Below are 22,582 nucleotides of genomic sequence, written 5' to 3' on the forward strand. Positions count from 1 at the left end.
TCCCCAACTGCTGGATCACCAGGGAAAAGCCCCTAGAGATTGCTCTTAAAAATAGCTAGACTTCTTTAAACCCAGACAGATAATCTTTATTTTTAACTGGAGCATTTTGTTAATTTACATTTTATGCAATTATTGATATCTTTAAGTTTAAATTGGTAGATTTAAATTTCTTCCTCTATTCCACTTTTCTAAAAAATTTCCCTTCCTTTCCTGCCTTCTTGAGATTGATTGGTTTCTTTCTCTTTCTCTCTTTTAGTTTCCCCCCCCCCTTGTAGTCTGGAAGATATATAATATGATTATGTTTGTATTGGTTATCCTAGAAATTTAATATGTATATTTAACATAACAAAGTCTTCAGTTAATAAAGACCCATTACTAATACTCAGCATTCATGGGACAGTCCCACAAAGTGTATGGCTTTTGCATTCATTTTTTGATTATTTTATTTATTTTGTCTTGTTTTGCTTTCATGTGCTTCCTTCTGGGTCCCATTATCTACTGTCACTGAGATGATAAAAAACCGCTTGACCTTACAGTTACCTAAAAGCAACCAGTCACTCTATGCATCAGACTCTCAATATTGAAACTACCCAATCCCTAGCCTTCACCACAGACCTCACTCTCTGTCCAGTCCATTGGTACCCAAGGAACAGTACTCCCAGCTGCTGAGACAACACCAGATGCTGATAGCAAAGAACAGGCAAGCCAGCAACAAGAATGCGAAAGATGTGATAGCTTTGCAATCTTATAGAGCAAGAAAGCCAATTAGTTGTGAGCAATTCCTAAAGGAGTCATCATACTATGTAAAAATAGTTCTGCAGGCTCTGGGAGAGGGGAAAACCAAGGCCTCAAAGGACATCACTGCAGTCAGATCATACCACATTTGTGGGATACTGAGTAACATGCATGTTGCACACAGTTCAGTGTTTGGAAGAAGAAATCACTGTGATACAGTGGCAAGGTAAACCACAATATGGCAGAATATTATAGCTCAGTGGCTCTCAACAGGGGGCTATTTTATACTCCAGGAGACACTGAGTGACGTCTGGAAATACTGTTGCAACAACTGGTGTGGGAGGTGTGACTGACACCTAGTGGGTCTAGGCTAGACATTCTACAATGCACAGGATTCCCCCTGCCTTCCTCAAAGAATTATCTGACCCCAAATGTGGATAGTGCCCACTGCTGTAGATTATACAGTGAAGTATACATAAGCAACAGAATAGTTCTTCTTGGATCACAGAAGCCATCCTGTAACAATGATTTTAAACTTTTTAGGGAGGATGATGGTACATTGAAGATTCACTATACCATTCTGTTTACTTTAAAAATATTCCTTAGTTTTTGGGAATAATGAAAAGTGAAAAGCTCAGAGGGAACTCATATCACTGAATCTCCTTGAAGTGGCAAAAGTTTTTTTCTTTTTTTGGAGATGTCATTGAAAGTGAATGGTGTATTTTAGAATTTCAGAATCAGGACATTAGGAGACTAGATATAGCTGATGAAAAACAATCATAATAAACAATGTAGCATTTCCCTGAACTTATTCTAAATACAGCCTGTCCCTTGAACAGGTTTTCAATGCAAATGAACCTGGTTCATTTGATAAAACTTGCCAAATATACAAAATATTAGTTCTAAAGTTCAGACATTAAATACATGTATGGTAGAATTTCTTCATTTCTTATGTCTGTATTTTCTAAGTTTTCAAACACTTTTTTTTAAAAAAAACCTCTTTACTTTGAAAAGTTGCACAAATGGAATAGAGAATCTGTTCAATCCTTCACCCACATTCCTAAAACGTTAATATTTTACATTTGCTTAATCATCCTTCTTTTCTGAAACATTTTAAAGTTGCAGCACAATGCCCCCAATTATCTCTAAATACATCATATTTTCTTAAGGACTTTCGCATAACCACAAAACGAGTATTAAATGGACATTTATACAATATTATTACTTAATCTACAGATATTCGAATCTGGTCAATTGACCCCTTTTTAGCAAAATAATCTTTTTGGCTGGGGATCAGTTCTATTGTTTTCATTAATCTGGAAGAGTTCCTCAGTATGTCTTTGTCTTTAGTGACCTTGATGATTTTGAAGAATGCAAGCCAATAATTTTGTTAGACTGTCCTTAATATGGGTTTGTCTGATGGCCCTTCGTGATTAAATTCAGGTTATGCGAATTTTGGTATAATGAATACTACAAAATTGGTTAGAGTTTTTCTTAGCACCTCATCAGGAGGCATATGACGCCCATTTGTCTAATGTATGGGAATGCTTATTTTCATCAGAATTAGGAGGCTGTCGGCCATGTTTTCTGACCGTAAAGTTTCTATTTCGCCCTTCGAAATAAGTGTCTCCTCGGGAGCTACTTTGAGACTATGGAATGTAAACAAGTTGTTTCTCTTGGTACTTGCGCCCCCTAGTTTTGCCTAAGGTTTCAGTAATAGCGGTTGACACAGTGTCAGCGCTGGTGGCTGCGAGTGTTCCCCAGGCCGATTGCTCTCTAGTAAGATTATAACCCTCGTAACAGCAAAATGCCTGGTGCAGAGTAATCGGCTGCCTTTTCCCCGACTAATTTCTTTGATCTCAGCTGTTAGCAGGGTGTATTGTAATTGATCTGCTTATATGTTTGTCTTCCCCACAGACTGAGCTCGTTGAGGGTAGGAATCATGGCTTATGATTTCTCTATCCCCAGTGTCTAGCACACATTAGGTGCTTTAAAAACACAAGTTTGAATTAGTGGTCTGGAGTAGAGACGAGGGAAGAAGATAAAGGCTACGAGTTGGCCTGGGGATGGCATTTTTTTCTGCTCTAAAGGGAAGTGGGGCCAGCTTTGCAGAGGGCGCGGCCAGCGTAGTCAGTCTGCGACGGGACCCATGGGTCCCAGCCACCTGGTTGGCGGCAGGGCCTCGGGCTTCCGCAGGGTGGGGTGGAAAGTGGGGCGGGAAATAAAAAAACCGAACTCGCGGCTCCCGGCATTCCCCGTGGGCGGTGCTCCCCTTTGACCCCTCGCTCGCGTGCTACACATCCGGGCCTCTGCTACTAGTGAGGGGAAGATGGCGGCCGCAACTGTGGTGGTTCCTGTAGAGTGGATAAAGAACTGGGAGAAATCAGGGAGAGGCGAATTGTGAGTGTCCGGGCTGGAGGCGAGCGCTCCGCCGGGCCGGGCTCGGGCGTCAGCAGTGCTCTCACATTTGGGGGGAGGTGGGGGGGGAAGAGGTGTCCCCTCCCCCATCTGGGCGACGGGTGTGGATGGTTGACTGGGAGTTTCGAACTCGGGGAGGAGAGGTGCCGGTAACTGCCGCCGACCTCCTGCCTTCCCTGGGCTCCCCTTAAAGCCCCGCTGCCCGCCAGAGCTTGTCTTTCTTTAGCCTCTTAGCAGAACTCCCGTTTTGTCCCTGCGGCTCCCCGCGCTCTCGCTCCGTCTCTTTTTGTCCCCCTCTTCGCTGAGCTCACTTGGCTCCTTTCTCTATCGTGCCGCGCTGGGAGGGTTCCGACTTTCCGTCTCTCTCTGTCCCATTTCTTTACTCTGCACCCGTTCGACTCTGCAGTTTGGAGCCCGGCGCCTCCTCTGCCCGAAGTCCGGACCGTCCCGGACTCCCTCCCCTCCTGTCCGCCCACCGCCGCGGAACCCAGGGCGTCGGGAAGGACCCCGCTTGGCACCTCTCGCCCTCCTGGGGAGCGGTCTCCCAGACCGTCCCGGCCCCTCGCCGCGCCGCTGTCCGTGGGCGAAGTGTAGCAAGCATCGCCGCTTTCTCCAAGATCTACCCGCATTTCTTTGCTCCGTCTTTTCATCTCAGGGCCATTTCAGCTTGGAATCAACTTTTTCGTCTTTAAATGTTTCCTAAACCCCGTTTGTCCTGGGACTGCAACTAATTTTGGCAGCTCTCCAAGGTTCTCGTGTACCTAGAATAACGTGTTTCCTGTAGTCATAAAACTTGGGTGTTTTTCCTCTTTCTTTCTTTCGGTAGCACAGAAGACCGTAATCTGCCATAACCCGTGATTTCCTTGCCCCAAATTTCGGGTCTGTCTGTCTCGGGGGGAAAATTCGTTTAAGCGGCGGAACAAACCCCAGATTTTAAAACAAATGACTTATTGCGAATGTCTGTCTCTGAATCGCTTTATTAGTTAAAGCTCAGCCGGGTATGAGATTAACTCTTCATTAGCTGTTTTCCGCGTGGTTGCGCGCCCCTGCCTCCCCTCCCCTCCCCGCCCAGTAGTCAGTTTACGGTTGCCCGTGCGAAAAATGCGATCTTTAGAACTTCGGTACCGGGACCAAACGCGGGGAACGCGTTGCCGGATCTGCGCGTGTAATCGCGCCAGCCTACATGACTCGCGCCAGCCTACATGGCCCGCGCCAGCCTTCATGACCCTCCCCAGCCCCCGTCCGCACTCGCGCTCCTTTCCGAAGTCTTAGTGTGAGCGCTAGAATTGGATCGCCTGGGTAGGCGGTAGTTTTAGCCACTTAACTAGCCAAGTGACCTTGGGTAAGTTCCTTAGCCACTGTGACCGTTTCCCCTTGAGTAAATTAGGAATAATAAGTACTCAAAGGATTGTTGCGAAGATTAATGCCTGTAAAGCATTTGGCTTATAGTAAGTGCTCAAGTGATAACTGTTACAAGTAATAATATTATTGCAGTCTTTAGATATTTCAACTTCTCTGAACAACTCTTGCACTTAAAAGTCTGTACTACTCAGGTTAGCAATTAATTCGTCTCTGACTCTTTGATGTAATCTCTTGTACTCCAACGAATTGAGTGATTCTTGAAGAGTGGGGACTGTGTCTCACGTTTCTTTTGGTTCAGCCCTTCCGTCCCCGTCCTCTACCCCCCTCCCTCCAGCCTCTCTAGTTTTATGAACTGACAGGGAAGTCTGTTTGATAACCACTCACTTTTAACTGTTAGGAACATTTTGCACATCCTTGTACGTGCTAGTTAACAAATAGCTGTTAAAGTGCCTTGTGTGGGGGGAAGGCAGGATGAGAAGTTACCAAACCAAAGCATCATTTTCATCTATATGAGAGTAGGATAACCACCCCATCCCCCCCCCCCCCAAATGGGTACACCAGTTTATTGTTGCTTTGTTTACTCTTGAAGTCAACTTAGTTATTTGGGGACTGTCATCTTTGTGGATTACTTAGCTTGCTCCTTCCAGCTGTTTTTGACAGTTTTACTATTATTCCCATCTTAGAGTGACTGGTATTAGGGCTAGGAGATAAAATTCTGCTTGGCTTTTGACTGGCAATGGTTGAAGAAAAAGTCATGTAGGAGTTCGAAATATCTAGTTAGAATTGGAATTTTGGATTCACTTTATGCATATTTACATGATCCATGCTACCCATCGTAATTTCTCTGTGTTTGAAGAGCTGCTTCAAAACTGTTATTCAAACTTAGGTGTATGTAGTTATTGCATGGCTTGTGGAATGTAGTTTGGATTATAGTAGATCCAGATCAGTATAGTCAGTTTTATAACTGTTCTGTTACATGAAGAGAGTTGTGTGACAATGAACTATTTTAAATAGTTTTGTGACATAACGAAATATTTTAAATAGTCAAACACATCACCATCCAGTACTTAGTCTTCATTTGACCTCTTTTACCTCTTTGGAAGCTTTATTGCATATAGTCTAACTTTGGAGTTTTTTTAATCTTGCTAACGATAGAGTTAGCATTTTCATTTTATTATAAAAAATGGTATTATAAATATATTACAAAAAAATCTTTTCCTTTCTCTGAAAACAGCTTCTTAAAATATGAACCAGCAACCAGAAATGTTAAAAAGATAATGTGCTACCAAATTATTAGTGAATCCCTTTATATATTTGGCTTTTAAGATTGATCAGTATTTAAAATTATATCTTCAGTGGATTTTTCCTTTTTAATGAGAAAAGTTAACAGATGAGCTTTAAGTTGACCAAAAGTCATGATATTTTTCATGAGGTGTAAGTTCATTTCTAGTCTGTGACTTTCTACCAGTATAAGTCTGTATTCTGGGAGTTGTAACAAGTTCAGCAGCACAATGTTAAAGGAACGTATGAGCTGTATGGGGCGTTTTAATGTTGAGAGGGCAAATCCTTATTTGTGCCTCATGAAAAGAAAAGCAGCTGTCAATTAAGATGGAAAGTCTTGGCTTTGAAGAGTAAGTTTTGTTAGATAGTTAGGGAGAAAAGAAAAACTGTGTTTTGCCCATGTGAATGGTCCATCACATACCTAGCTAACCTATTTCCAGAGGTACTGATTATGTTTTTAATGGTAAATTACAGAACTCTTAAAATGATCTTTTCCAAGAGATAGCGAAAGCACAAAGGACTCTGAAAACATAATTAAGTGTCCTTTGCAATAACACTTAGATCTACTCTTCAGAGTTTCACATCTTAATGCAAACTCTTTGAAATTCTGTGACATATGCAAGATATGGATTTAATCACTTTAATTTTGGAATTAGAGCTTAAGTTTCTTGATTATTTCATATTATCATAGGATTTGCCATGATTAAGCTAATAAACTTGCATGTACTGGTAGATCTAGGGGAGAATTTTATTTCTAGTAGACATCTTTAACACAGTGAGCCCAGCATTTCTTTGTGTCACAAGCAACCTTAATGGAGGATTTATATTCCAAGCTCTTAATCTGAAGATGTTAGCCTCATGTCAATACTTATTTTAAAATACTCATATTTGTTGAATATCATGTATTTGTTTAAATAACTTGATTCTTTTTCTTTAAAAAATTTACATATCAAATAGAAATTTTTGTTGGGCGTTACCTTATTTCTCAGTAGCTCAGCAGTAAAGAATCCACCTGCCAGTGCAGGAGATGTGGGTTTGATCCTTGGGTTGGGAAGATCCCCTGGAGGAGGAAATGGCAACCCATTCCAGTATTCTTGCCTGGAAAATTCCATGGACAGAGGAGGTTGGTGCACTACAGTCCATGGGGTGGCAGAGAGTTGGACATGACTGAGCACACACACACACATAATACAGTTTTAAAATTTAATGGCCAAATGTTTTGGTTGCCATTCTTTTCTTCATCTGCTACTAGATGATTTGACATATTCCAGAACTTATGGAAGGGCATTTGGATGTTCATTAAATGTTGTCTGACCTGAATTTTTTGGAGCAAAGTAGGAGGAGGGAGTTTATAGCAAACAGTCTAAGAAATTTTTTGTTTTAGCATTTGTCTTTTTTTCTTTCAAAATGTGCTCTAAGTTCATTTGAAGCTTTATCTGAAACCATTTCTTCATGTCTTAGTTTTCATTTGGCATTCGTTTTCTCATTTTGACCTGTTTTCACAAGTATAAGTCTTGGTCTATTTCCCTGGTAGGAGAAATTCATTCTTCAGAAAATGTAGCAGTATCAGGAGGTTTTCCCAGGCTACTGCTTGCTTTTTTTGTTAGAAAAATTGTTCTTTAACTAAGGTAGCGTGAGTGCTATTAATGTACTTGTGTGCAGGAACTTCTGTTGTCTTTAACATTTCCTGTTCCTTTTCCTCCTCGTAAGTGCATATTTTCATTTTCTTAAATGCATGTTTTGAGATAAAACTACATGTCCTAATACTCAGTTTTCTGGGTTATGTCTCCTGTCAGTGATAATAGAGGTAACACTTGCTTAACAAAGTTTAGCCTCCTGATGTTTTGTTTTTAAAAATTAGTTGAAGCACAGATCTACATCAATTTTTTATATGTAGAACCAGCTTTGAGATGTTGCGTATAATCCAGTAGTTCAGGCTTACGTTGTGTTTCTTTACTGGAAAATAGGATCAAGTAAGATGGAAAGTCAAATACTCCTGTTAAAGAGTATTCACAAAATACTTAAGTTCTTGGAAGAACTTAAGACATTTTATTCAGTTTAAGTTTCATATATCTTTGACAGAAAGTAGACTCTTTGTTCTTAGGGGCCTGAGGTCGCATCTCCACTGTAGCACCAGACTGTCATAAAAGTGGAAAAAATGGTAAACCCAATTATTTGGAGGTTATTAAGGGACTAAAATAGTCATTTGAATTTCTTCCAAGGCAGAATATTTGATTATTTTTAAAGCCATATTAAAATGGGCAACTGTTGAAGTTTTGTTTTTCTCCTCTTAAGATTTAGGATAGAGTACTAAACTGTACAAGAGGTGTAGTAAGACATGCAGCATTCTGAAACAGGATTGTCTCTTTAAGGATACTTCATGATCTTCTATTAGTGGCAAAACTTAGGGGAAAAGCTGGGACAAATCTACTGATTGGGGGAAAATTCTTAATGAGTTTTTAGTTTCCTCCGACAACTAGGGAAGAAGTATTTTATACTAGGGAAATAGAAGTGTCTGTTATACAAATAAGTTGCTTTATATAATGTTATAACCCATCAGTGATTCCTTACACAGTTTGAGTGAATCTTTAAGATGCTAATTAATAGTTCATGATGACATTATCATCTGTATCTGAATGAATATGTTTGTAGCTTTTGTGACTGACAAGATGGAATTACATTTCAGTTATTTTTAAAAATTATGTAACAATGACTGTACCATTAGATTAAGTGGGATTTGGTACACTGACATTTGCCCCTCCCCACTGGAAGGATTATAGCAAAAGACATCTGCATTAAGCTTGTTAAAACAAATAGAAAATGAAGCTATTGAAAATGTGAATAAGCAGACAGATTCACTGTAAGAAAGGATATTTGACCTTGCTTTTTAGTAGCCAGGGTACAAAGGGAAAGATGAGTTACTGGATTTCCTTGCATTCTCTGTCAAAGATGCAGTATTTCCTGCTACTACATTCTAAAGGGAATTGAACCTGTGGGGACAGTGAAAACCACAGTGGGGGAATTGTTTCAGTACTTTATGGCAAATACTGAAGCAGCCTTGATGCACTGTCTTACATATTTACTCAGAACAAAAAGGAGCTAGGTGTCAGGCATTTTTAGGTTATATTCTCTGATGCTAGTCTGAAGCAGATATTTTTGTACTGCCTAATGTAATGAAGACTGATTTTGTTTCATATTTGAGATAAGCTCATTGTAGGTTTAACTTACTTTGGGAAATTAAAAGCTTACCCACTGTCTTAGCACATTGGAAGGCCAATCTAGTTCTCAGGAGAAATAGTTGAAAGTACTTGGAGTCAAACTTAAACTGCCTTATTTTACCATTTCTAAGGTGCTCTCCGAAAATTTTTGTTCTTTTAATAGGAGTTGATTAAAAACTAACAACTAAAAGAGATTTTCAAATTGTGCAGATTTAGTAATAGTTGTCTGTTGGCAAGGCATTTTTATTCTTTGGTTTTGAAAATAAGTTTGTGATACCTACAGATGAATTTTTGACCAGGAAAAGTCTATTGAACCTTCCCCTGCTTATCCTGATAATGGAGTAGTGAAATAAAAGACACCGAGACACTGCAAGGGCATGCGTAACCTGCAAAGTAGATAGATAATCCCTCTGTGGATGGTTTTAATGTGGCATCATATTTCACCTTAGATGTGATATATAAGCATATTCTGTCAGTCTTATAGTTACTTGCTTTATTGACTGGATTGCTAGACTTAAAAAAAAAATAAGAAACATACGTATTCGTTGGTTCTCCTTTTTTTGTTTGAGTTTTGTACAGCTTGTAATAACAATTACTTTTTCTAAATTGTGAAATTAAAAAAAATACAGAAAAGTGCCTAAAATTTAAATGTAGAGCTCAAAGAATCACTAAGATGCACACTTATGTAACTCATACCCAGCTCTAGTCAACATAATCCCCCTTCCTCTTTGCATTCTTTTACTTCCCCTGTGGTAACTGACATTTATGGCTTTCTCTTGTTTTTATTTACAGTTTTGCTACCAAATAAGTTTAAGTTTGTTCTTTTTGAATTTCATATAAATGGAATCATAGAGGATGTGTTCTAATTGTTCCTGACTGCTTTTGATCAACATTATGTCTTTAGGATTCATTTGTACTTTGCGAGTATTTGAAAGTTTGTTGTTTTGAGTTTTTGGCTGTTACCAACAGAGCCAGTAGAGCCATTCTTATACAGGTATTTTGGTGTACAGAGGTGCATGTACACCAACTTTAGCTCTACTAGATACTTCCACACTATTTCAAAATATACTCCCATCAACAGTGTATGAGAGTTCACCTTCACATCCTGGCTAGCATCTAATATTGTGCTATGTGGTCAGTTGCTCAGGCATGTCTGATTCTTTGTAACCTCATGAACTGTAGCCCGCCAAGCTCCTCTGTCCATGGAATTCTCCAGGCAAGAATACTGGAGTGGGTTGCCATTTCCTCCTCCAGGGGATCTTCCCAACACGGGGATCAACCCGCGTCTCCTGCATTGGCAGACAGATTCTATACCACTGTGCCACCTGGGAAGCCCAACATCTGACACTATCACACTGTAAATTTTTTGTCAATATATATATTTCTAATGTTATTTTCTTCAACATTTTCATAGGCATTTTTTCCCAATTTTTTTTAGTTGAAGTATAGTTGATTTACAATATTAGTTTCAGGTGTACAAAATAGTAATTCAGTATTTTTGCAGATTATACTGCATTACAGGTTATTACAAGATAATGGCTACAATTCTCTGGGCTACACAGTATGTCCTTGTTGTTTATTTTATACATGAAAAGTAAAAGTGAAAGTTGCTCAGCTGGGTCCGACTCTTTGTGACCCCATGGACTGTAACCCACCAGGGTCCTCTGTCCATGGCATTCTCTAGGCAAGAACACTGGAGTGGGTAACGGTTCTCTTCTCCAGGGGATCTCCCCAATCCAGGGATCGAACCCAGGTCTCCCGCATTGCAGGCAGATTCTTTTACCATCTGAGCCACCAGGGGAGCCCAGGAATACTGGAGTGGGTAGCCTAACCCTTCTCCAGAGGATCTTCCCACCCCAGGAATTGAACAGGGTCTCCTGCATTGCAGGCGGATTCTTTACTAGCTGAGCTACCAGGGAGGAGGCTATTTTATACTACTATGACTAACAAACAATTTTATACATAGTAGCTTGTTAATCCCATAGTCCTAAACCATCTCCTTCCCACCAGGCTTCTTTGGTAACCACAAGTTTGTTTTCTGTATCTTGAGTCTGTTTCTGTTTGGCATATGAGTTCATTTGTAGCATAGGTGTCTGTTTCTTTTTACTTTTTATTTTGTATTAGGGTATAGCCGATTAACAGTGTTGTGATAGTTTCACAACAGTAAAAGGATTCAGTTGTACATATGTATTCATTTTCCCCCGAACTCCCCTCCCATCTAGGGAGCCCTGTAACACTCAGCAGAGTTCCATGTGCTACATAGGCGTCTTTTTGTATGTTATTAGCTATTTGGATTTTGGTTTATTGTGGAAGATGTCTTTGTATCTTTTTTCCATTTTTCGATTGGATTGTTTGCATTTCTTTCATTGATTTGTAGTTCTTTCTATAACTTGTAGTTCTTTCAGTGGGTTACACTGTGTGTGTGGCAAATCTCTTTTGTTATTCTTAGGCTTGTATTTCCACTCTTACAGTGGTGACTTTTAATGAGTAGAAGTTGTTCATTTTAATGTAGTTAAATATATCTGTCTTTTACTTTCTGAGTAGTACTTTTTTGTGTTTACTAGTTTCTCTCCATTCTAAGGTTAATGAACTACCTACCCTATGACTTTTATGGAAACATGTTGCTTTCCCTTTTTAAGTCTTACTTACCTGGAGTTGATGTTATGTGTGCTGTGAAGTAGGGGGTTGCAATATATTGTCGTGGTTGATGTATATGAAGAAAGTTCAGCCTCACACTTAAATAGTTGGCAAAAGGAAGAGAATTTTAGTAGTCTTTTCAGATAATTGTAGATACTTTTTAATATCATGTCAAAATTTGTCAAAATGGTGGTTTCTTAATGGTTTGTTGCAATGCCAAACCTAAAATCATATCTGTGTACTCCTTGTACATTGTTAAATTGAAATCCAGTTGTCTCTCTTTTACTTGGAATCTGTTTTACCCATGTATTATTTTGCAGCATCATGCATTGGTCAGTTGGAAAATACTGGTTCACCCAATGATGCAGCACTTCCAAATAAGACACAGTGCATTGTATAATAAAAAAAAAAAAAGCCATTTTCTTTAGTATCATCACTGAACTAATCAGGAAAGTTTTTATGAATTGTGAACTAGCCAAGTCCATGGTGCCAGATTAAAGTTTTCCAAAATTCTCATTTTTGTTTGAAACCTTATCTTTTATCATTGGCAACAGATGCTCTCAGTTTTTTCCCTTGAAGTGACTGGCTCACTTGGTTCATTTTTGAGAAAATTCCTGCCAAAGATGCAAATCTGAATAACCATAGTTTGTCAGTTCTTTCAAGTAAAAAGGGCTTCCCTTGTGGTTCAGCTGGTAAAGAATCTGCCTGCAATGCATGAGACCTGGGTTCGATCCCTGGGTTGGGAAGATCCCCTGGAGAAAGGAAAGGCTACCCACTCCAGTATTCTGGCCTGGAGAATTCCATGGACGGTATAGTCCATGGGGTTGCAAAGAGTCGGGCACGACTGAAAAAGCAACTTTCACTTTCAAGTAAAAATGGTGTTCTGTGAAAAAGCAGCTAGTTCAGCTCACAAGTCAAACAGTTGCATAAGTGATTTTCCTGGAGACAACCATGGTATTTTGGTGTATGACAAAAATGTTTTATGTATACTTTCCAATTTGTCACATAGAATATTAAAAATATGTATTCTAAAAAAAGACATGTTCTCAGGGCTAGGATTTAATAAAATTAATAATCTTCACTATTTCATTAAGGACATTTTCTTTATTGTAGACACAAACATATAACAGATAAATCTTAACACATTTTTAAGTAAACAGTACAGTATTGTTAACGATAAGCACAATGTACAACAGATCTTTAGATCTTTTTCTTCTTGGATGGCTGACATTTATACCCATTGAACAGCAGGTTCCCGTTTCTCTATCCCTCTAGCCCCTGGCAACCACTGAAATTCTACTTTTTGCTTCTGTGAGCTTGATTACTTTAGATACCTCATATAAGTGGAGTCATGTAGTATTTGTTTAATATTTGTGACTATTTTGTTTAGCATACTATCTTCAGGGCTCATCCATGTTGTTGTATATGACAGGATTTATTATTGAATAACGTTCCATTGTATATTCATGAGATTTTCTTTATGCACTCATCTGTTGATGGACATTTAGGTTTTTTCCTACCTCTTGGCTATTGTGAATAATGCTGTAATAAATATGAGACTGCAAATACCCCTTCGATATCCTGATTTCAACTCTTATGAGTAAATACCTAGAATTGGGATTGCTGGGTTGTATGGTAGTTCTATTTTTAATTACTCGAGGGACTCCTGTACTGTTTACCATTTTACATTCCCATGAACAGTGCACAAGGTTTTCAGTTTCTTCATATCCTCCCTAACACTTATTTTCTGTTATTTTTTAAAGAAGTTATTTTTTAAAAACAGGTGTTTTAGGTTCACAGAAAAATTGAGAAAAAGGTACATAAATTTCCCATTTACCCCTTGTCCCCACATGTGCATAACCTCCCACATTATCAATATTTCCCCACCAGAGTGGTACATTTGTTACAATTGATGAACCTGCACTGACACATCATGATTGCCCCCAATTCATAGTTTACCTTTGTTTTTGCTCTTGGTGTTGTACATTTTATGGGTTTAGACCATAATGACATGTATCCATCATTATACTATCAGAGTATTTTCACTACCCTAAAAATCCTCTCTGCTCTGCCTATTCATCTCTCTTCCCAGCCCCTGGCAACCATTGAACTTTTTACTGTCTCCATAGTTTTGCCTTTTCCAGAATGACATATAGTTAGAAACATACACTGTGTAGATTTTTCAGATTAACTTTGTTGACTTATTAATGTGCACTTAAGGTTTCTCCATGCCCATGTCTTTTCATAGCTTCATTGCTTTATAGCTTATTTCTATATGGTATATTCCATTGTGTGAAGGTACCAGTTTGTTTATCCATTCACCTATCGAAGGACATCCTGGTTGCTTCCAAGCTTTGGTAGTTATGAATGAAGGTGCTATAAACATCCTTGTGCAGGTTTTTGTGTAGACATAAGTTTTCATCTCCTTTGGGTAAATATCAAGGAGTGAGAGGGTTGGATTGTAAGGTAAGAGTATGTTTACTCTTGTAAGAAACCACTAAACTGTGTTCCAGTGTGGCTGTACCGTTTCCCTTCCCACTAAAGATGACTGAGTGTTATGTTGCACCGCGTCCTCACCAGCATTTGCTGTTGGCAGTGTTCCAGACTGTGGCCATTCTAATAAGTGTGTAGTGGTATCTCACTGTTTTAGTTTCCATGTATGTGATGATATATGATGTGGAACATCTTTCCATATGCTCATTTGCCATCTGTATATCTTTTGATGAGATGTCAGTTAAGGTCTTTGCTTGTGTTTAAATTGGTTGTTTGTTTTCTTATTGTTGAGTTTTAAGAGTTATTTGTATATTTTGGATAGTCCTTTATCAGATGTCATTTGTTTGCTTGCAGTTTTTTGATAATGACCACTTTTACAAGTGTGAGGTGATGGCTCATTTTGTTTTTGATTTGCATTTCTCTGATAATAAGTGGTGTTGAGCATCTTTTCATAACCTATTGGCCATTTTGTCTGTCTTTTTTTTTTTTTTCTGTAATAAGGCTATGCCTTGTGGCATGTGGGATCTTAGTTCCCCAACGAGGGATCAAACCCATGCCCCCTGTATTGGGAGCACAGAGTCTTAACCACTGAACCACCAGGGAAAGACCCTTCTTTGGAAAAATGTCTATTTAACCCACTCCAGTATTCTTGCCTGGAGAATCCCATGGACAGAGGAACCTGGCAGGCTACAGTCTATGGGGTCGCAAGAGTTGGACATGACTTAGCGACTAAACAGCAATTCATTTTTTAATCAGATTGTTTTCTTGCTATTGAGTTGTAGGTGTTCCTTATATATTTTGAATGTTAGCCCCTTATCAGATACATGGATGGTTCACAAACATTTTTCCCCCTATTTCATAGGTTACCTTTTCTTTTTTTTTGTCCACGACTTGAGGCATGCAGCATCCTGGCTCCTCAGGGATCAAACTGTGTCCCCTGCAGTAGAAGCGTGGAGTTTAACCCCTGGACCATCGGGGAAGTCCCCTGCCGTTTCATTCTGTTTGTCATTTCTTTGCTGTGCATACGGTTTTTAGTTTGATGGTCCACTTGTCTGTTTTTGCTTTCATTGTCTGTGCTTTTGGTGTCACATCCAAGAAATCATTGCCAAGACCAATGTCATGAAGCTTTCTCCCTGTTTTTTTCTAGGGGTTTTACAGTTTCAGGTCTTATTTTTATGTATTTGATCTATTTTGAGTTGATTTTTGTGTATGATGTAAGAAGTATCCAATTTAGTTCTTTTGTATATGACTATCCATAATGCTGTTGAGCATCTAACGAATTTTTCAGTTTAGTAGTTATGTTCTTTAGTGCTGGAGTTTGTTTGGTTCTTTTAAAATTTTCTGTCCTTTTGTTAAAATTCTCATTCTCTTCATGCATCATTTTCCTGAACTCACTGAGCATCTCTATGATGGTTATTTTAAATTCATTGTCAAATAATCCATATACCTCTAATTCTTTAGGATCGGTTCCTGAAGACAAATTTTGTTCCTTTTATTGGACCAATTTTACCTGTTTCTTTATGTTCCTTGTAGTTTTCTGTTGGTATCTTTACATTTGAAAAAACGCTCTTTTATCCCAGGCTTTATGGACTGCTTCAGTGCAGGGAAAGGCCTTTACCAATCAGCTTGGCTATAGATTCTGGGAGCCTCTCAAATTTTTTCTCTGGCTGTGTCTTCTCTGGCCTAATGTGTAGATTCCAGATGAGAGGGATTTTCTACAAGCTTTCCCTCTCTTGCACCCTCTGGTGTCCATCTGTTGTAGCCTAGGGTCCTCTGAGGCAGCAGCGCGCCACCCAGCTTTTTTTTGTCCTTGGTGGCTCGCAGGCAGCTAGAGTATGCTGCGGACTGTCAGGGCCCCAGTCAGGCTAGGCAGAGACCAGCCTCTCAGGCAGCGCCCCCTCCCCCAAAGCTGGGATACTGGGCGCACGCTCTAGCTCTTTCTCCCTTGAGGGAGAGATTGCCAAGCTGTTGGGCACCTCTCTGACCCCCCAAACCCCCTCACTGCCCCTGCCCCCGGAAGAATGTTAGATGTATATATAGTCCAGTCTTCTCTTTCCCTCCTCAGAGAGAATTTGGAAATTGGGAATTGCCTTCCAGTCATGCGGTGCAGTGCCAGGAGCAGGGACCGTGGTGAAAGAGCATCATGCCTTTTCCTAGGAGCTTTAATGCAGCTGGTTTAGTTCTTGCCTGGGGTGCAGGAGCTCTTAACTGTTTCTGAATTTCTCATAAAGGGAATTGTGTGTATGTACTGTTGAGTTGTGTTTCTATGGGAGGAAGGAAGGCCTGGGGCCTCCTATTGTGCCATCTTGCTGAGCCACTCCCATCAAGGACATTCTTCAGTGAAACTGGCTTTTGTTTGTGTGAATGATCATGAGAGATATAATGAGACAATTTGGTGACATCTTACAAGAGACTGACTTTATTCTTTGATTTCTTTGTTTTTAAATTTTTTTTATTCTTTGACTTCTTGATTGTGACGAATTCAGTGAGACAGGTTGGTGCTACTACCCTGATGAATGCTAAGGTGCCGGCAGTCTCACCTTCCTTTGCTTTTGAATTATTAGTGCAAATGTCAGTACAATAAGAAGGGAAATGCAGTCTTAGTACGATTACAAATATAGTTTTGACCTTGTAGAATGCCAGAAAGTGTCTTGGGGATCAGGGGTTTGTGAACCACACTATCAGAACTGCTGCTTTATCAAGTTATAACTTTTTCTCTTACTCCTAATTTTTAAAAAGTTTTTTTAAAAATAGTGAATGGTTATTAAATTTTGTCAAATGTCATTTATGCATTAAAAGACATAGAAAACTAGGAATAGAAACTTTCTGAACAATTTTGTGATTTTAAAAGTTTAATGCGGTAAATTAATTTGAACCAACTTTGTGTATTTGGGATAAACCCACATTAACCTTGATGTATTTCAGTATTTTTCAATGTATATATCTGTACATATTTAATGGAGCTTCCCAAGTGGCTCAGTGGTAAAGAATCCACCTGCCAATGCAGGAGACATAAGAGAAGCAGGTCTATTCCTGGGTTGGGAAGATCCCTTGGAATAGGAGATGGCAACCTGCTCCAATATTCTTGCCTGGGAAGTTCCATGGACAGAGGAGCCTGGCAGGCTACAGTCCACGGGGTCACAAAGAGTCAGACACGACCGAGAGAGTAAGCACACACATATATCTAGTACTACACGTGTTTAAATACTGTAAGTCACTATTATTATTCAGTTAATATTAGCATTACCTGAATACTTAGCAGTTTTTTCCTCCTCATTTCTTGCTGCAGCTCTAAGGTTCTATCTGGGATCATTTTTATCCCACCTAAAGGATGTCCTGAAGCATAGCTTTTGGAGTGTGTGACCTGAATTGTTACTAGTTTGACTTTCAGTCCTGATTTTGTGTTTTCTTGGAATTGTGTTTTCTGTGTATAGAATTTTAGGTTGGCAGATACTTTGTTTCAAAAGTGTCAGCTGCTCAGTTTCCTGTAGCTTTACTGTGATTATGTCCAGATATGGATTTAATTTCAGTTCTGAAAAACTGCATTTGTGGCTATTATTTCTTCAAATACTGCTTTTGCCCTGTTCTCCCTTCTTTCTGTAATCCCAATTAAACATACCTCCTTTCACTGTATACTGTATATCTTATCTTTTGCTGTGTTTAAATTAATGAAGAAATATTCAACACACAGCAAGTGTTTTTTTAATTTTGAACTTTTTGAAAAAAAAATTCAACTTTTTGTTTTTAAGCTTTATTATTGGAAAAACACCCCTGTTTGAGGAAGTAGGTATAATAGCTCCCTAATGAAATCATCAGCCAACTTAAGTATTTATCAATTGCTGGCCAGTCTTGTTTCATCTGTAACTGTACCCATTTCCCCGTATTATTGAAGTAAATGTTTCATGTAAATGTAAATGTTTCAACGTCTGTCGTTTAAAGAGTCTATAAAATATTCCAGTTGGCTCATAAATGTTATTTTTAAAAGTATTTGTTTGAAACAGGATCCAAGTAAAGATCCATACACTGTGATTGTGCTACATTGTGATTGTGCTCTGCTTAGTCACTCAGTCGTGTCTGACTCTGTGACCCCGTGGACTGTAGCCCACCAGGCTCCTCTGTCCATGGGATTCTCCAGGCAGGAATACTGGAGTGGGTTGCCATGCCCTCCTCCAGGGGATCTTCCAGCCCAGGGATCGAACTCAGGTCTCCCGTATTGCAGGCAAATTCTTTACCATCTGAGCCACCAGGGAAGTGCATACATTGCAATAGATGTACTTCTTAAGCCTTTTTTACCCTGAGGATCCCCCACCATCTTTTCTTTTTCCTTGTAATATATTTGTTGAAGAGACTGGGCCATTGTCCTGTACATTTTCCCACAGTTTGTATTTAAGTTTTGCTCCCCCTCCTCAAAGATAGCCTCATACGTGGTGGTGTATTCTTGTATTAGGATCAGGATTGCGTCTTAGGGTGTGAACAGCCATTGATAGATGCCTAGATTCTTGAATTTATTAGGGACTTAAAAATGGTGCTGTTCTATCATACCTTTGTTTGTTAGCTGAAATACTAACAGAGGCATTTCTTATCAACTATTGATTTGTATACAAAAGGCAGAATAAGTGCTTGATTTTCATTCTTTTATTTACTCATTTTCATTCAAAATAATGTCTTGATTCATTAGCATCTTCCAATTATGGTTTTTAGGTTTATTTTATTTAAATTATAGACTAATGGACTTAAAATATGTGATACATTTCCAGGTGTTTTTAGTTGATAGAATTTGCTGTATAAGGATTGTCTGTGTTAGAATTAGAAATTAATACAGATTATTTGTTTTATTCTAGTTTGCATTTATGCCGGATCCTCAGTGAAAATAAAAGCCACGATAGTTCAACTTATAGAGGTAAGACTTTTAAAAGTATCATAGCTATGAGATTTGGCTTGGTCAAAATTAATAAAATACCCTGTTTCCATTAAATTTTATAAATAGAAGAGCTAGCATGGAAAGAGAAACTAATTTTGATCTTGTTTGTACTCGGAAACTTGCAGAAACTGAGGTTCAGTGTTTTTACTAAAGCTGGTTGGTTATGTTTAGGTGGTATCTGGGGATCTTGTTAAAGGCAGTTGTCATGGAAAACATTACAAGCAAAGGAGTTGTTTATGACTGCATATCTCAAATATGATTTATTAAGTAAAGTGTTATGCAATTAAACTGAATGTAAATTTTTAGTTATTTTAATTTTAAAGGATTTACTGTTTAATTTTTATGAATTTAAAATTAGATACATGGATTCAGAAAAGGAGGGCAAAAACAAAAAGCAATGATGCCCAGTAATTTAAACCATTTTCATATGTAGCTTTCACTGGGGGTAGAATCCATGACATTTTTTTTCCAATCTGGAAAAATAATTTATAATCAATATTCTATTTTAAGTAAGTTATTAGATGATTTTCTTTAAATGTTTACATTTATCAAAAATTAAATATTATCTTAATATGAAAATATATACTTTTTGAAGAACATTTGGATTTTTGAGTAGAAAGCATTTTCAAATGGGTGAATGAACCATTTTTCTTTCTGTCATTTGGGTAAGACTTGTTAACATTCCTTGCTCAGTCCCCAGAGTTATTTTACAGTCATACTGCTTTTAAAATTTCAGATCATTCATAAAGATTTTTGAGGTGGTTAATATAATGCCTTTTTTGAATAAGTCAGTTGACTGTCAGAAGAGTAAGAAACTAAAAAGAGTCCTTTTTAAAAGCATTTGGATAGTTTTCCCCACCTTATGTTTAAAACAAGTTTCTAACTTCTCAGTTAACTTGGATCTTGTTTGTGTTTGAAACCTTAAGTGGATAAAATAAAAAAAAATTCTCAGAAAAACTAAATAACATAACAGGGTGGTTACTCTTACAGTTTTAAATGGAACTATTTAGATCTTTAATAACTATCAGACTATTGTTAATTTGCCTGGTTGTTCTGATTCACATATGAAACTCAAAATAGTAGGAGTGTAACCTCAGTGGCTCAATTGCGGGGGTTCTCTCTTGCTCTTGTCTACTTGCGGGGAACTGAATGTTGTTTCTTTAGAATTTCCTTTGTATATCTCAGGGGGATTGACTTTGGGTATTGTTCCTTCTGCCTTTTCTCTTTTTGCCTCTCTCTCCAAATTGATTTCATTTCAGGAAGGCAGTTTCCCTTGTACATGCTGCTGCTTTTATAAGTTCTTTTTATAAGTCCCCTCCCCCCATAAAATAACAGTAAGGATGGCTGATGAACATGAGCATTCCTAGTGATATTTGACATAACTAGTGGCTAAAATGCTCATATTCCACAAAGAATGTCTAGAATCTCTAGAAGTTCCTTTTACTTGTGGCGGTTCTTGAAGCTGCTTTTTCTGAAATGTTAGCATTTATTATTTTCTGTATAATTATAAGGGTTGTAATTTTCCTCCCCATTGTAAATCTAAAGTTTTTCAATTTTCGTGTAGATTTAGCAGGGTTTTGTGGACTAGTCTTAGTAGTCTCTAAGACATCACTTACTGTTTCTGTGGATAAAATACAACAGGAGTTCCTAGCCATTTAAATGGGCATTTAAATGATATGTGAATTAGGGACTGTCTTTGCTACTTTGTGGATTACATTGTGATTGTTTTTGTGTCAGTGTCAGCAAAATGACCTGGGCCATTTGTTCTCTATTTTAATCTCCTTTGATTAAGGTTAGAATTCCCTCAGCCCCTGTGAGCCCATATTCTTATGGGAATTTAGTTTATGATGCTCAGCTGTTTTGTTCTTCTGTGAGTGAGTGCTTTTTAAAAAATCTTAGTTATGTGGATAATTTCAAATGAATATTATTTGTTACAAAAGCATTTTATTAATGGAAATTGAAAGCATGAAAATGACCTCATATTCCTACCATAGTAACAGAAATTTTTCCTTTGCATTTTAGTTTTTATGAATTTATTATAAGCATAATGAAGGCATATTTGTGAGAAAGGTAGAATATATTTAATGAATCCTTCATAAGGAATTGGGATAATCTGGCTATATTTCTTTTGTGAATTATTTAGTGGACAAATTAATTTCATTGTAAGATACGATTTTCTTTGTTTTAGGGGAGATTGATACAAATTTTGATTTCAATTATGTTCCTTTCTGTGGCTAGTAGTAGACCAAAGGAGAAGATTTTTAAGTATTTGATTTCTTTCAAACATTTTTTTAATTTTTATGACTGAGCTGAATGGCTTGTGGGATCTCAGTTCCCTGAACAGGAATTGAACCTGGGCCATGGCAGTGAAAGCACTGAGTCCTAACCACTAGCTGCTGCTGCTAAGTCGCTTCAGTCATGTCCGACTCTGTGTGACCCCATAGATGGCAGCCCACCAGGCTCCCCCGTCCCTGGGATTCTCCAGGCAAGAACACTGGAGTGGGTTGCCATTTCCTTCTCCCCTAACCACTAGACCACCAGGAAACTCCTAAATATTTGATTTCTTAACTTGCTATGTTGCCCTAAAAGATTTTTTGATTTCCTTCCAAAGGGGGTTATAAATTGAGTTTGTTTTACATTAATGTTTTTAGAGTTACTTGTTTTCTTTCTTTTATTTATTTATTTGTTTATTTTTAAAGTCTTTATTGAATTTGTTATAATATTGCTTCTGTTTTTTTTCCCATTTATTTTTATTAGTTGGAGGCTAATTACTTTACAATACTGTAGTGGTTTTTGCCATACATTGACATGAATCAGCCAGGGATTTACATGTGTTCCCCATCCCGATCCCCCTCCCCCCTCCCTCTCCATCCCATCCCTCTGGGTCTTCCCAGTGCACCAGCCCTGAGCACTTGTCTCATGCATCCAACCTGGGCTGGTGATCTGTTTCACCTTTGATAGTATACTTGTTTCAATGTTGTTCTCTCTGAACATCCCACCCTTGCCTTCTCCCACAGAGTCTAAAAGTCTGTTCTGTACATCTATGTCTCTTTTTCTGTTTTGCATATAGGGTTATCGTTACCATCTTTCTAAATTCCATATATATGCGTTAGTATACTGTATTGGTGTTTATCTTTCTGGCTTACTTCACTGTGTATAATGGGCTCCAGTTTCATCCATCTCATTAGAACTGATTCAAATGAATTCTTTTTAATGGCTGAGTAATATTCCATAGTGTATATGTACCACAGCTTCTTTATCCATTCGTCTGCTGATGGGCATCTAGGTTGCTTCCATGTCCTGGCTATTATAAACAGTGCTGCGATGAACATTGGGGTGCACGTGTCTCTTTCAGATCTGGTTTCCTTGGTGTGTGTTTTCTTACTTTTAAAGAGAGGAAGGAGGTAAAGATTTTAGTGTTTGGGACAAAAGAAAAAGGTAGCTGGAAGGATATGTTCACCTGACCATTAACTCCTACCTCCTCCCAAAACTCCTGCAGGAAAGGGTTGCTATGCTA

General features: G+C 38.4%; 1 protein-coding gene across 16 annotated transcripts in view; it reads left to right on the plus strand.

The window, feature by feature from the left end:
* The first annotated feature begins 3,013 nt into the window (after positions 1-3,013).
* The window catches only part of THOC2 (THO complex 2), a 112,755-nt gene continuing 93,186 nt past the window's right edge, over positions 3,014-22,582 (plus strand). For all 16 annotated transcript variants that reach the window (XM_043457680.1, XM_043457681.1, XM_043457684.1 and 13 more), the window contains exons 1-2: positions 3,014-3,135; positions 18,986-19,044. In XM_043457680.1, the coding sequence (XP_043313615.1) occupies positions 3,065-3,135; positions 18,986-19,044 (130 nt within the window). In that variant the 5' untranslated portion in view covers positions 3,014-3,064. The remainder of the gene's footprint in view (positions 3,136-18,985; positions 19,045-22,582) is intronic.

Source organism: Cervus canadensis, chromosome X, assembly GCF_019320065.1.
Source record: "Cervus canadensis isolate Bull #8, Minnesota chromosome X, ASM1932006v1, whole genome shotgun sequence".
In the NCBI taxonomy this organism is placed as follows: Eukaryota; Metazoa; Chordata; class Mammalia; order Artiodactyla; family Cervidae; genus Cervus; species Cervus canadensis.